Genomic DNA, 13,538 nt, shown 5'->3' with positions numbered 1-13,538 from the left:
TGCCCTGAAGCTGGGATCCTGGCGGGGATTTTTAATATGATTTCATTCTGCACACACATGCCTTCTTGGAAAGGAGGACAAGGCAGGGCAGGGGGACAGGAAGTGGCTCAGTTCGCCCACACCCCCCCATTCATTCTCTGCACCACGTCCTCAGCTGGGCCCTGCCACCGACACAGGATCGTTTCCGGTGGGCCAGGAGATGGGCGGCCAAAGGGCCTGGGAGAAGGGCTCGGATGGGCAGAGAGGATGAAGGCTCAGGCCTGGGTGGAAGGAGCAGAGCCGTGGGGGGGACCAGCTACAGCGAGTCAGGAGAGAAAAAAGCATCCAGTGAACAAGAGGCTTCCAAGGGAAGCAGGGGCTCTTGAAGGGAGGAAGAAAGCTGGGCATCTGGATGGTCTGGCCAGAAATGGAAGGAAAGTTGGAGACGGAAGGTCTGAGTCAGGAGAAAACTGCCCAGGACAGGGGAACAGGAAGGGTGGGGAAGCTGGAAGAAAAAGGAACTTGCCCATCGATCTCTCCCCCATGAATGCCCTGCTTGGGGCTGAGCCAGGGGGAGAGCCCCGCCATCAAGCAGCCCTGTGAGAGAAACTGATCAGTCTGTGTGAGCGGGGTGTATCATGGAGGCTTCCTGGAGGGGGTGACATCAAAGCTGAGACCTGCAGGATGAGGGAGCGAGTCCACTCAGGGAGAGAAAGGGCGCTCTAGGCAGGGGGAACCGGATGAGCACGGCCTGGGACTGAGGGATTTTGAAAAGAGGTGAGGCAGCCATTCCAAGAACCTCAAGGAACCAGAGCAGACTCGGCAGGGAGTGAACCAACCAGAGGACAATGTGGAGCTCCCACAGGCTGTGCTTGGCATTTGTTAAAAAAAATCTCTAACGTTGTGGCCAAAGGCAAAAATCTCAAACTGAAAAAGGTCATAGATCAACCAATTTTATGGCTGTCCTCTGAGCATGGTCTTTGATCCGTAATATCCAGTGTAACACAGAAGGGCAGAGAATGAATTTAACACCCTTAACGCACATTTTCATCCTCCTCAGAGCTGTAGGGATGATGGTTTTGGAAACCACAGATGGGCGTGGCAGCTGCCTCCCCACCCCCCACTAAGTACGGCCGGGTAGGATTTTAACTGTGTCCCATACAAATGACTCAAGATCATTCTCCCCCTTTCTGTTGTTGGTGTTGGAGAGTGATTTTGTTTCTCAAAAACAGGCTGTCAAGGGGGTTTCTCAGCCTCTGACTTGACGATGACGGGACCAGAGTCCAGGCTCTCTCTGACATCCAGCAGGAGTCCCCAGTCCTCGTACTGGTCGGTGGCCTGTTAGGAACTGGGCCGAACAGCAGGAGGGGAGGGGCAGATGAGCACGTGAACTTTCATCCCTATTTACAGCTGCTCTCCCCCGCTTGTATTGCCACATTATCACGATGTAACATTAACAGAAGTAAAGTTAGGGCTTCCCAGATGGCTCAGTGGTAAAGAATCCACCAGCCAATGCAAGAGACACAGGAGAGGCAGGTTTGATCCCTGGGTCAGGAAGTTCCCCTGGAGAAGGAAATGGCTACCCACTCCAGTATTCCTGGAAAATCCCATGGACAGAGGAGCCTGGCGAGCTACAGTCTACAGGGTCACCAAGAGTCAAACATGACCTACCGACTGAGCATGCACCCAATAAATGTAATGTTCCTGATTCGTCATGAAACCATCCCCTACCTCCTGCTTTAAGGAAAAATTGTCTTCTATGAAACCGGTCCCTGGTGCCAAAAAGGCTGGGTACCACTGACATACTGGACCAATTCCTCCAGGCGCCCATGTAGGTGAAGAGCCTGCCCTGTTGTTGTTCAGCCGCCCAGTCATGTCTGATGCTTTGCGACCTCATGGACAGCAGCAGGCCAGGCCTCCCTGTCCCTCACCATCTCCCGAAGTTTGCCCAAGTTCATGTTCATTGCAGAGTCTGCCTAAAATCACCCAAATCTATGGACTTGTTTGTTTCTGCCATGCTGTGCGGCTTGCGGGATCTTAGTTTCCTGACAAGGGATCAAACTCACAACCCCTGCAGAGGAAGCACAGAGTCCTAACTATTGGACCATCAGGGAAATACCCCAAATCACCCAAATCTCGACTCTAACCCCATCTTCAGCATAAATTCATTGCTGTTATTGTTGTTCAGTCGTTAAGTTGTGTCTGACACTTTGTGACCCCATGGACTGCAGCATGTCAGTCCATCCTAAAGAAAATGAACTCTGAATATTCATTGGAAGGACTGATGCTGAAGCTGAAGCTCCAATACTTTGGCCGCCTGATGCAAAGAGCTGACTCATTGGAAAAGACCCTGATGCTGGGAAAGACTGAGATAAATCCATACATAGCATGTATTTTTTTTTTTGCAAGATGAAATACACCTCGATTCTTTTAGAAATGCAGTCAGCATGCAAATTAACTTTTGTTCACAATTTTGCCAAGTATGAATCATCACTTTGCAAAACCCTGTCCGTGAAGGTGGCGATGGTTCTGGTCTCCAGAACCACCAGACCCAGTCAGTCAGGACTTGCAGCTGCCGCAGAGAAGGCTCTGCTTATGAGCACATGGCAATTCCCCGCTCTCTGTTCTAGCGCGTGCCTGAGCATTTACATAGACACACACGGCGATTCATTACACATCACTCACCTTTAAAGCTTAGCAAGAGCATTTTGTTGATTTTTAAACTAAGACACGTGGTTGTGTTATTTTTATGGATTTCCTTACATTTAAGGAGGTGTTATACTAATATCTATAGTTAATACCTTTAATAATAATGTCTTTCTTATTAAAGGGAGCAAAGGATCTGAAAGGCTGGGAACCATAGCTTAACACCTGCATTTTGGAGCCTTTTCTTTGTTTTTTGTTTATTATTTGCTGTTTGCCTTCCTTTATGAAATAGAAACAATTAAGTTAAAATAGTCACCCCTTCTTTAAACACTACTGCTTTCTTATGAGTATAACTGATATAAGATCAGGGCTTCCCTGGTGGTTCAGACGGTAAAAACAACTGCCTGCAAAGCAAGTGCAGACATTTCAAGTGTACAACCTGATGGACATATTTATACATCTGTCAGACCATCAGGGAAATCAAGACAATGAACACGCCCATCACCCCCACAGGGCTCTCCTCTCTGGAATTTCTCCCTCCCATCTGACCACTACCTCCTACTTCAGGCCACCACTGATCTGATTTCTGTCACTACTGACTTGCTCTCATGTTTCTTGACTTGTACATAAAAGGAATCACCTAGTAGGTACCGCTGCCTGGCTTTGTTCACTCAGTTTAATTATTTAGAGATTTTTCACGTTGCTGAGTGTATCAATAGTTCATTCTGTTGTATTGCTCACAAGGGCTCCCTTGCATGGCTACACCAAGATTTGCACATCTATTCACTTGTTAACTGGAGAAGAAAATGGCAACCCATTCCAATATTCTTGCCTGGAGAATTCCATGGACAAAGGAACCTGGCAGGGTGCAGTCCATGAGGCTGCAAAGAGTTGGACACGACTGAGCGACTATCACTTACTCACTTGTTAACAGCTGTCTGGGTCCCTCCCAGCTTTGACCACCACACACAAAGCTGCTACGAACATCTCTGCATGAGTTCATGAACACACGTCTTCAGTTTTCTCAAGTATACACCTAGGAGTAGAATGCTGGGTGGTATCGTTAACTGTGTAACTCCCGTGGCTGATACATGTCAATGTGAGGCAGAAACCACAATACTGTAAAGTAATTAGCTTCCAATTAAAATAAATTAATAAATTTTAAAAAATTTTTTTTGATGTGGACCATTTTTAAACTCTTTATTGAATTTGTTACAATATTGCTTCTGTTTCATGTTTTGGTATTTTGGCCACAGGGCATATGGGATCCCAGCTCCTGGACCAGGGATCAAACCTGGACCCCATCCCTGCATTGGAAGGTGAATTCTTAACCACTGGACCACCAGGGAAGTCCCTAACTTTAAAAAAAAGAAAAAAAAAATTGCCCAAGTCTTTTTCAGAGCTGCCAAATCATTTTATAGTCGTTACAACAGGAACCACAGGCCTTAATCTATGGGAGGCCGTTAAGTTGAGAAATTTCCACTTTTTTTGTTACACTCAAAATCATCTGATGAAAATCAATGAGCCACTGGATTTTAAATCCCCCCCCCAAAATAAATAAAATAAAACCCAAAGGTCAGGGGAGTGGAGGAAGCAGCTCAGACCTGGCCCTGAGAGTAGGCACTCAGAGGTGAGGAGAGGAGGCGCAGGCCTGAGCCCAAGAAGCCAAGGAGGCCCCCTCCTGCCCAGGCCTTGGTCCCCTGCTCCCCAGGAGCCCCGGGGCACCCACCAGACCCTCCTCACCCCCACCCACGCCTGCAGGGGTCACGGGTGCCGGCTATGGTTCACACCTCCAGGAGTAGAGCCAGGGACCCATTGCCCTCAATTCTCACCCCATGATCCACCGTCCCCAGAGCACCCCAACTGGTTGTTACAAAACAGAACTCCCAGGGGCTTCCCTGGTGGTCCCGTGGCTAGGACTCCACACTTTCCATGCAAGGGCCCCAGGTTCGATCCCTGATCAGTCAACTAGATCCCACAATGTGCCGCAACTAAGAGTCTGCAAGCTGCAATTAAAGATCTCACATGCCACAATGGAAACCCGGAGGCCGTGCCACTGCTCTGCATAAAGCCCACCTGTCTTCTCACATCTGGGATCAAACCCTAGCCCAGTACCACAGCCTATGAACCCCTGCAAATACTTGTCTTGCTTTTTCTCCTCCCGTTCTCCCCACCTCTCACCGCACTTCAGCCACACAAGCCCTGCGCTGCTCCGTCAGCACGCCACCTCACCTCTGCCTCAGGACCTTTGCACTAGCTGTTCCTGCAAACGGAAAGCCCTTTCCTACGTTTGCACGCAGCTCCCTCCCTCCTCTGACATCGAGTCTCCACTCAGAGGGGCCACCCCTGACCACCCAACCTGTATCGGCTCCCAGTCACTCTGGCCCTCACGGCCCCTCCTTGTTAATCTCATCATCTCACTTCACACTCTCTCCCGCTTCTCACAGGGTGTGTTACACTCCTTAAGCCCTGGATCCCACGCGAAATTGGAGTTGCACCAGACAAGGAGCCTGTCTCTCCTGTTCCACTCTCTGAACCCCCAGGGCCTAAACCACGCTCCTCAGCAGTCATCAACTCTATCTGCTGAACAAAACAGCCAAGGGCCAGGCCAGTGATGGAGCTTCACGTTGCAAGGCCGGTCCTCCTCCTAGGAAGTCTCCTTGCTGACCTCTCCCATAGCTGCGGCAACCGGCTCACGGGCAGAGCCCCAGAGGACAGCCGTGTGGACACCCCCTGCCACCCGGCATGGGAGAAAGCCTGAAGACACACCTTCTCTCCAGGAAGGAGGCTGCAGGCCAGGCCGAAGGGAACCAGAAACCCCATCTCTGCCTGAGACCCTCCAACTGGGTCACAGACACGGTACCCAGCCAGAGTCACATGTGCGCAGAGCACCTCCTCACCAGGTAAGCCACAGAGGCTCAGCTCAACCCACCTCCCGGGAGACGTCGTCTCCTCTGTTCACGGCCACTGCAGGCAGTCACAAGGTGACGCCCTGGTGGCCGGGGTTTCTCTCCTGGGAGGCCCGCTGCTCTGCGGGGCTGGGCACCAGGCTCGGGGCTTCCCAGGGGGGCACAAGTAATAAACAATGCAGGAGATGCCGGAGACGTGGGTTTGGTCCCTGGGTAGGGAAGATCCCTTGGAGGAGGGCATGGCAACCCACCCTGGTATTCTTGCCTAGAGAATCTTACGGACAAAGGAGCCTGGCAGGCTACAACCTATAGGGCTGCAAAGAATCAGACACAAATGAAGCGACTTAGCACACTCGCGCACACACCAGGCTGGGCCCTCGTCAGCCGGCTCTCCAAGGTGGGCACCATCCCATAATGACTACAGGAGGACTGACACCATCCCCTGCCATCAGAGTCCCTCGCGAGTTCGCGTCTGGCTTCTCTGGTTGCAGGATGCATCTTAAGTCAATGTCATACCCTGGTTTAACTGGCAGCTGTTTTCCTTTTTCACTGGCGCATCACACAGGTGATAATGTCATAATGATGCATCGCATAGGTAATGACGTCTCATATTTGAAGGAATAAGACAAATACATGCTGGGGAGGCCCTCGCCTGACTCCCAAAATAACCTGATGACAGAGCTTGGGGTTGGCATACAGCTCGCATGGGGGGAGGGTGTGAAATCCAAGACGGAGAGTGAGCAGTGATGTAAAGCATGGACTCAGTGTGGCCTCAGAGGCTGTCACCGACGTGCCCCTCCGGTGGGGGTACCCTGGCGGCGGGCGGGGGAGGGGTGCGTGCAACCCTGCAGCTTCTGCTCAGACCCGCTGTGAACCTAAAAGTGCTCCAAAAAATGAAAGTCTGTTGACAAAAAATCCAGTACAGCCCAAATCACCCTCGACTGGGGCTTCTTAGGCTGCACACCTCAAGAAGCAGTTGATTTGGCGTGTTGAACTGAAGCATTTAAAACAGTAAGAATGCTCAGGATGCCAGCTGCTCAGAGGGAAGGAGAGGAAGCGAGACAATTCCGGGAGGATGGGGTCGCCGAGGGTCGCGGCAAACAGAATCCGCAGACTTGACATCTTTCTCTTTTCTTTTCTATCCGAATTGCCTGAGCTACATGGCGGACTCCACTCCACTTGCGGATGAGCAAACCGTGGTTCTGAGATGGGAAGCAGCCCGCGGAGGGCTGTGACGTTTAAGGGACGGCACTGCGACCATCCCAGGCCACGGTGGAGGGACAGGGCTACCGGCTCAACCTAGTGAGTGTCCGGCGTGCCCGTGGCCAGATGCCTGGCACTTACTTTCTGGACTTGGCACATTCCTTCTTCCAGTTCTTTACCAAGACTGGCACGACTTGTTCTGACATGTCCTCCTTATTCAGGGACCAGAGGTCGGTGCTCTCCAGGGGCTGGCGGTAGCCCTGGACCATCATCCTGTGGCCAAAACACAAGAGGCGATGAGAGTCAGCCCTCCCCGCTACTGTGGCCCACACGACCACAGGCAGCCGTGATCAGGGAACTCTCAGTGTGAATGGACATGTGGACACACGGCATCATTACTGCTAATTCCCTTAGATCCCCCAGGAAAAACGGCCTCGTTTTTAGACAAACATACAGAGTATTTAGGAGGAAAGTAGCAGGATGTTTCTAATTTACTTTCCAAAAAAATGTTTAAGGCTAATATCATAGAGCATTAACCATCATTATATTTGGTGATGAGTTTAAGGTTTATTAGCCTAGCCTTCCTGCTTTGAATACTTTCATTATAAAAGGGAAACTTAGTATTTTAACTTGTTATTTTGAAAGATTTCAAATTCAGAGAAAAACCAGAGGAATTGTACAAAGAATTCCTGTCGATCCTTCACCAAGCTCATGACTGTTAACATTTCACACGTGCTGTATCTGTCTCTGTCTCTAGATACACATGTGTGCAAACACATACAAGGCAGACCTTGGAGATACTATAGGTCCGGTTTCAGACCACTGCAATAAAAGTGAATATCACAATAAACTGAGTCACAAGAATTGTTTTGGTTTCCCATACTACATTTATATTTACGCTTGCATTTTGTCTAAAAAGGAATATACAGAGCTTAACTTAAAAATGCTGTATTGCTAAAAAATGCCAAGTTAAGCATCATCTGAGCCTTCAGCAAATCCTAATAATAATAGCAAGGATCACAGATGACCATAATAAATATAATAATAATGAAGACATTTGAAAGATTGAGAGAATTACCAAAATGCGACACAGAGACACAAAGTGAGCGAACGCTGATGGAAAAAGGCGCCAACAGACTCGTTTGGCACAGGGTGGCTACCAGCCTCCAATTCAGAAAAAACACGGTAGCTGGGAAGCGTAATGAAGTATGCCTCTATCTTTTTTCTGAGGAGGCTGCACATACCTTCACATACCCTACACCCCTGCACCCCTAAATATCAGTGCGTATCCGCCTAAGAGAAAGGACATGCTCTGATATCGCCAAAAGCCGACGACCAAAATCAGAAACATGAGCTCGGCTGGCATGACCAGTGGTTCATGTCCAAACACCATCCACTGTGTCACAGCTCTTCCTTCACAGCATTTGGAAAACAGTTAAGAAAAATACTAAATTAAAACGTGTAAAAAGTTCATAAAGACAAGGGAAAAATGCTTGGGGGAGGAGGAGGGCTTTAAATAATCCCCAGTAAGATGCTGACAATGTGCAGAAAACAACGTGCAAACAAAAGGCGGGCGAGAAGGCAGTGTGCTGAGCTGTGGGTGTGGCTGCCTCTGCTGCTAGTGGTCCAACACATTTCCCTCTCCCGTTTTCCCTATGTTATTTATCTCAGGGCGGCGGGGGTGGGGGGGAATGATGCTAATGGTAATAATTACACCCAATGCAAAACAAAAACAACCAAATCCGCAGCCAGGAGTCTGCAGCTTCTTGCCCAGGCCGAGCTAGTTATGCATTTATCACGTGACTGTGGGCTCAGGGTCAGAGTCGCCAAGACCCATGCCCAGGGCACACACACTCCGGACACAACCCTGTCGGAAAGGGCGAGGGAGAGACGGCTGCACATTGGTGGCCCAGCACCCGCCCGAGGTCTGGGGGCCAGGACTTACCCTGTGATCCACCAGAAGGTGATCCTGGAAAGGAAGGAGGCACTGGATTCCGGGCAAGGATTCTATGAAGAGAAAGCACAGGGTGGGGAACCCAGGGGAAATGACAGGTTAAACTTCTCGTCTATGCCAGCTCCAGGCAGGGAGCAGCCAGCTCCCTGGTCCTCCCAGTGGGCCAATGGTTCATTCTTTTTCTTAGTTCATTCATTTATTCCACAAATATTTAATGAGCATCTACAAAGTGGCAGGCACAAAGGACTAGCATTATCTCGTATCTTCACAGAACCTGGTATGACCTCTATTCCTCTTTCATTCATTCATTCATTCACTCATTCTACAAGTATCTTCTGAGCACCTACTATACACAAATCTGAACTAACAGACATAACCCTAAACCACGTCAACTGCTAACACTCTCTGCTAGCTATTAACAGTTCTGTTTTAAATGTTTTATGAAAATTATCTCCTTTAATCTTCACAATCACACTAGGAACTAGATAAAGGCATCGTCTCCATTCTGTAGTTACGGACACTGAGGGGCAGAGACATGAAAAGCCTTGCCCAGGGTGCCAGAGCTGGAAGCAGTGGAGACAGAACATGAGCCCCAAACAGTCAGGGTCTGGAGAGAGAAACATTAATCAATCACGTCAACAAATTCAAAACCACAACTGTGACAAGGATTACATCCTGGAGGCAGGTCGGTATGACCAGTGAGGTCACTGGGACCTCATTGGGCTGATCCAGTTGATGGAGGTCAGGGAAGGCACTCAAGCTGGGGTCTGAAGAGTGGGGAGAGGATGACTAAGTGAAGGGGGAGAGACAAGGTGGTCCCAGCAGAGCGACTGATGTGTGCAGAGGCCCCGAGGTAGAGGGGAACATAGCGGGCTCCAGGAAACAAGAGGGGGCCTGAGCAGTCTACACTGGAAGATGTGCTCAGTCTACAGTGGAGGTCACGTAAGGGATTTTGGTCTCCATCGCAAGGGCAACAGGAAGTCATCAACAGATTCTAAGCAAGCTTTCAAACAACCTCTTTTCCCAGAGCCACAAAGATGAACTCCAGTTCAGGGCCACACAGGCAAGGCCATCAGACAGAGCCTTTGGGATTGCACATGAGGGCTGATACATTCAAGTCTAAATCTGGGGACACGAGCATTGGCGAAGGTGGGGTCACCAGACTAACGACGAGATCACTAGCCAAGGACGTCGCTCTCCATCCCAGAATTTCACAGAGATAAGCTGCTGGGGAGGGACGTCCCTGGAGGTCCGGTGGTTATGACTTTGCCTTTCAATGTGGGGGTGTGGGTTCCATCCCTGCTCGGGGAGCAAAGATCCCACATGCTTAGTGGCCCAAAATATCAAAACATAAAACAAAAATGATATTGTAACAAATTCAATAAAGATATTTTAAAATCCCGAAGAAAAAAAAAAAAGACACTAGAGGGACTGATGAGGAGAAGCAGTTGTACACCCCGGCCGGGGGCACTCGGAAAAAACACTGTATCTGCCCCACTCCCCAGGGGCTCCCATTTAGCTGGTTTGGGGTGGGTCCAGGTACTTGAATTATTGTTTTTGTTTTCAGCTCCCAGTCTCCTTGGCCAAGTGGCTGGGCAGGAAATGTACAAGATAAGCCCAGAATATCTTGTCACACCCAACAGGACAAAGGCAGGTAAAAGACCTCAGATGCAACCAAAAGTGGCTCTCACGAGTCCAGAAAGGGACAATTTGAGCTGCAATACAGACAGTAAGGCAAAAGGGCTGAGACATGTCACATTTTAAATACACAAGTTCACCTTGATACTGGAAGAGAAGGAAAATCTCTTGGTGTCAGTGATGAAAATGTACTAGAGAACCAAGTCACTGTTTTGAAAACAGAAGGAAAGAAACAAGCATTTGTCTATGACAACACGGGGTGACCAAAGGGATGAGGGGGTGTGTCTGCAATAAAATGGTTCAGCTATCAGGTGGAGAAGGAACAATACCAATAAGAGGCTGCACCACTCTGCAAGCACAGTGCATTTCTGGAATACTTGGTGATATTAAGGAATTAGTAAGTTGTTAGGCCATATAATGGTACCATTGTTGTACTCCTTAAAATCCTTATCTCTCAGACATTATTGTGGAAAGTTGGAGAAGGGTATATAAGAACACCACCATTGTTGTAACTTTTTGTGGGTCAAATTATTTCAAAATAAAATTTTAAAAATGTTTAAATTCCTTATCTGTTGCAGATACCTAATGAAATGTTTACATGTGATGCAGGGTAAGTAGTCCGTGGCAGGTAAAAATTTAAAATAAATAAATAAAATAGTCCATGGCACTCATTACACCATGCTGTCTACTGGTGTACACAGCTGAAAGTTTTTATCATGAAAATCTTCCCCAATGAGTCAAATATGAAACCTGAGCTAAGAACCACCAGGCTTCACTAGTACTATCTGTCCCAGAATCACCTGGGGAGCTTCATAAACACAGGTGCCCTGACCTGCTAGACCACCCTCTCTGGGGGTGGGGGTGGGACCCTGGCATCGGGGTACCCTTAATCAGATGCAGCTAGCCCACAGACCAACATTCAGAACCAACCAAAAGCCAGATGGCCCTGAGTTTGAATCCCAGCTCTGCACTTTCTACCTGAGCAATCCTTTCACCCCAGAGTCTCAGTTTTCACACCTGGGAAATGGGAGTCAGGTGAGTCACACTGCTCAGCCTCCCCAGAGAGACTCCCAGGAGGAATGAGGTCTTTGAAGCCGCAGCATTATTCCCGGAGGAGGTGGTGATACTTGCTTTGCAGGCTTTTTCTTTTTTTCCCCACCCCTGGAAGTGGGCGGGTTATCAAAGAGTCACAAATGCACTTCAACTATCACCTAGTTCCTGCCCCTGTAAAAAGCTGGCGGAGAGAGGAAGAGATGCTTGGGACAATGACTCATTTCTTAGGCAAATACTGAGGGCGGACCTGCTTATATGCCAGGAGATGGCTAAATATCATTACATCCAAGGCCAAACAGTGAGGTCCTCGTCCAGTACCGCCTCCAGGACAGTAAGCAAACCAAGATGCAAATAAATATATAAAGATAAATGGTCAGAGCTATGAGGAGAACAGCAGCAGCAACGAAACAAGGGGCCTGAAGTGGGAGAGGGGAGGGGGGGTGCCAGGGTAGGAGGCACCCAGAGATGAAGCAACATGGAGCAAGGTGATCGGAAGGAGGTCTGAATCCCAGCCCTGCCACTTACTGGCTGAGTTACTTGGTGATGGTGAGATTAAGTGAGATAAAGCCTGTGAAGTACTCAGGATAGTTCCTGGCACAGAGTAAAAGCTCAAGCGATGACATTAGCAGTATTAACATTAAAACTAATGGTAACCCCAGTAACAAGTCCACTGTTTCCTGCAGACTCTGACACACCAAACAGATGTTTCATGTCAAGACCGGCAAACTCAGGCCCACAGCCCAGCCGCTTGCAAAGCAGTTTTGTTTGGACATGGTGATGCCCATTCATTTCCGTACTGTTCATGTCTGCTTCTGAGCTACAGATGAGCTGAGTACTTGCGACAGAGACCCTGTAGTCTACAACTGTCTACCATCTGTCTCTTTGCAGAAAAAGTTGGCTGACCCCTGCTTACATCAGACCTCATGACATTCAAGATGGTGATTCTTAAGGAGAGGAACTGGAGCTCAAATGCAGCTTCTTTCGGTCTTGGCATAAACACAGGGTCAGCCCTGCACAAAGACGCCCAGCCGAGGGGGCAAGTGGGGGCTGAAGTTCAGCCGGTGCCTGGACCTGGGGGGCAGCGGGGGGGTGATGGAGGGGGGACTGCATTAGCAGGAAGGACGTAGGGCCTTTCTCAAATTCACCCACCCAGGAGGGCCAGACGCCTTTTTCTAATTAAAAAAAAAAATTATTTTTTTCTTTTTGGCTGCACCACATGGCATGTAGGATCCTAGTTTCTCGACCAGGGATGGAACCCAGGCTTTGTGCAGTGAGAGCACAGAGTCTTAAGTACTGAACTGCCAGGGAGGTCCCCAGGTGCCTTTTTCTAACCTGCAGAGAGACCCCAGTGCAAACTGTCAGGGTGTCAGACTTATACACCCAGGGGCCTCACAAATCCTGCTGTTCCTTTGAAATCAGCCAAACCTGGATGTGGATCAGGAATGAAACAACCTAGGATGGAATGCTGCATCTCTAAGCCTTCCCTCTAAGTTCCTGCCTCCTTTCCCCCAAGTCCTTAGGAGGAAAGCTATAGGATCTTATTTGGCAAGCTACTTTTTCTGCCCTCATCCTAAAGACGGGATGCCCTCTCTTCTTGCTCTTTTTAGTTCTAGGGCCTGGTTGGAACTAACAGGGCTTGAGTGAGTCTAGGCAAAGCCTCTTTCCACTGAATGGGTAAGTCCGACTTGTAAGCTGCTGTTACCATTCAGTCACCAAGTCGAGTCTGACTCTCTGCATCCCCATGAACTGCAGCACGCCAGGTTTCCCAGTCCTTCACTATCTCTCAGAGTTTGCTCAGATTCATGTTTATTGAATCGATGATGCCATCCAACCATCTCATCCTCTGTCACCCCCTTCTCCTCTTGCCCTCAATCTTTCCCAGCATCAGGGTCTTTTCCAATGAGTCAGTTCTTCGCATCAGGTGGCCAAAGTACTGGAGCTTCAGCTTCAGCATCAGTCCTTCCCATGAATATTTAGGACTGATTTCCTTTATGACTGACTGGTTTGATCTCCTTGCTGTCCAAGGGACTCTCAAAAGAGTCTCCTCCAGCACCACATTTAAAAGGCATCAATTCTTCAGCGCTCAGCCTTCTTTGTGGTCCAACTATCACATCCATACATGACTACTGGAAAAACCACCGCTTTGACTATACAGA

The 13,538-nt window shown here is 49.0% G+C and overlaps 1 protein-coding gene across 2 annotated transcripts in view; it reads right to left on the bottom strand.

Annotated features, from left to right (window-relative positions):
* Positions 1–13,538, bottom strand: part of ABCC1 (ATP binding cassette subfamily C member 1 (ABCC1 blood group)) — a 145,156-nt gene that overhangs the window by 71,278 nt on the left and 60,340 nt on the right. For both annotated transcript variants that reach the window (XM_070460911.1, XM_070460913.1), the window contains exons 6-7: positions 8,683–8,744; positions 6,879–7,010 (exon numbers count right to left, since the gene is read on the bottom strand). In XM_070460911.1, the coding sequence (XP_070317012.1) occupies positions 6,879–7,010; positions 8,683–8,744 (194 nt within the window). The remainder of the gene's footprint in view (positions 1–6,878; positions 7,011–8,682; positions 8,745–13,538) is intronic.

This window comes from Odocoileus virginianus, chromosome 33 (assembly GCF_023699985.2).
Source record: "Odocoileus virginianus isolate 20LAN1187 ecotype Illinois chromosome 33, Ovbor_1.2, whole genome shotgun sequence".
Classification (NCBI taxonomy): Eukaryota; Metazoa; Chordata; class Mammalia; order Artiodactyla; family Cervidae; genus Odocoileus; species Odocoileus virginianus.
Note: the sequence above shows the minus strand (reverse complement) of the source record. Positions and strands in the feature narration are given on the sequence as shown.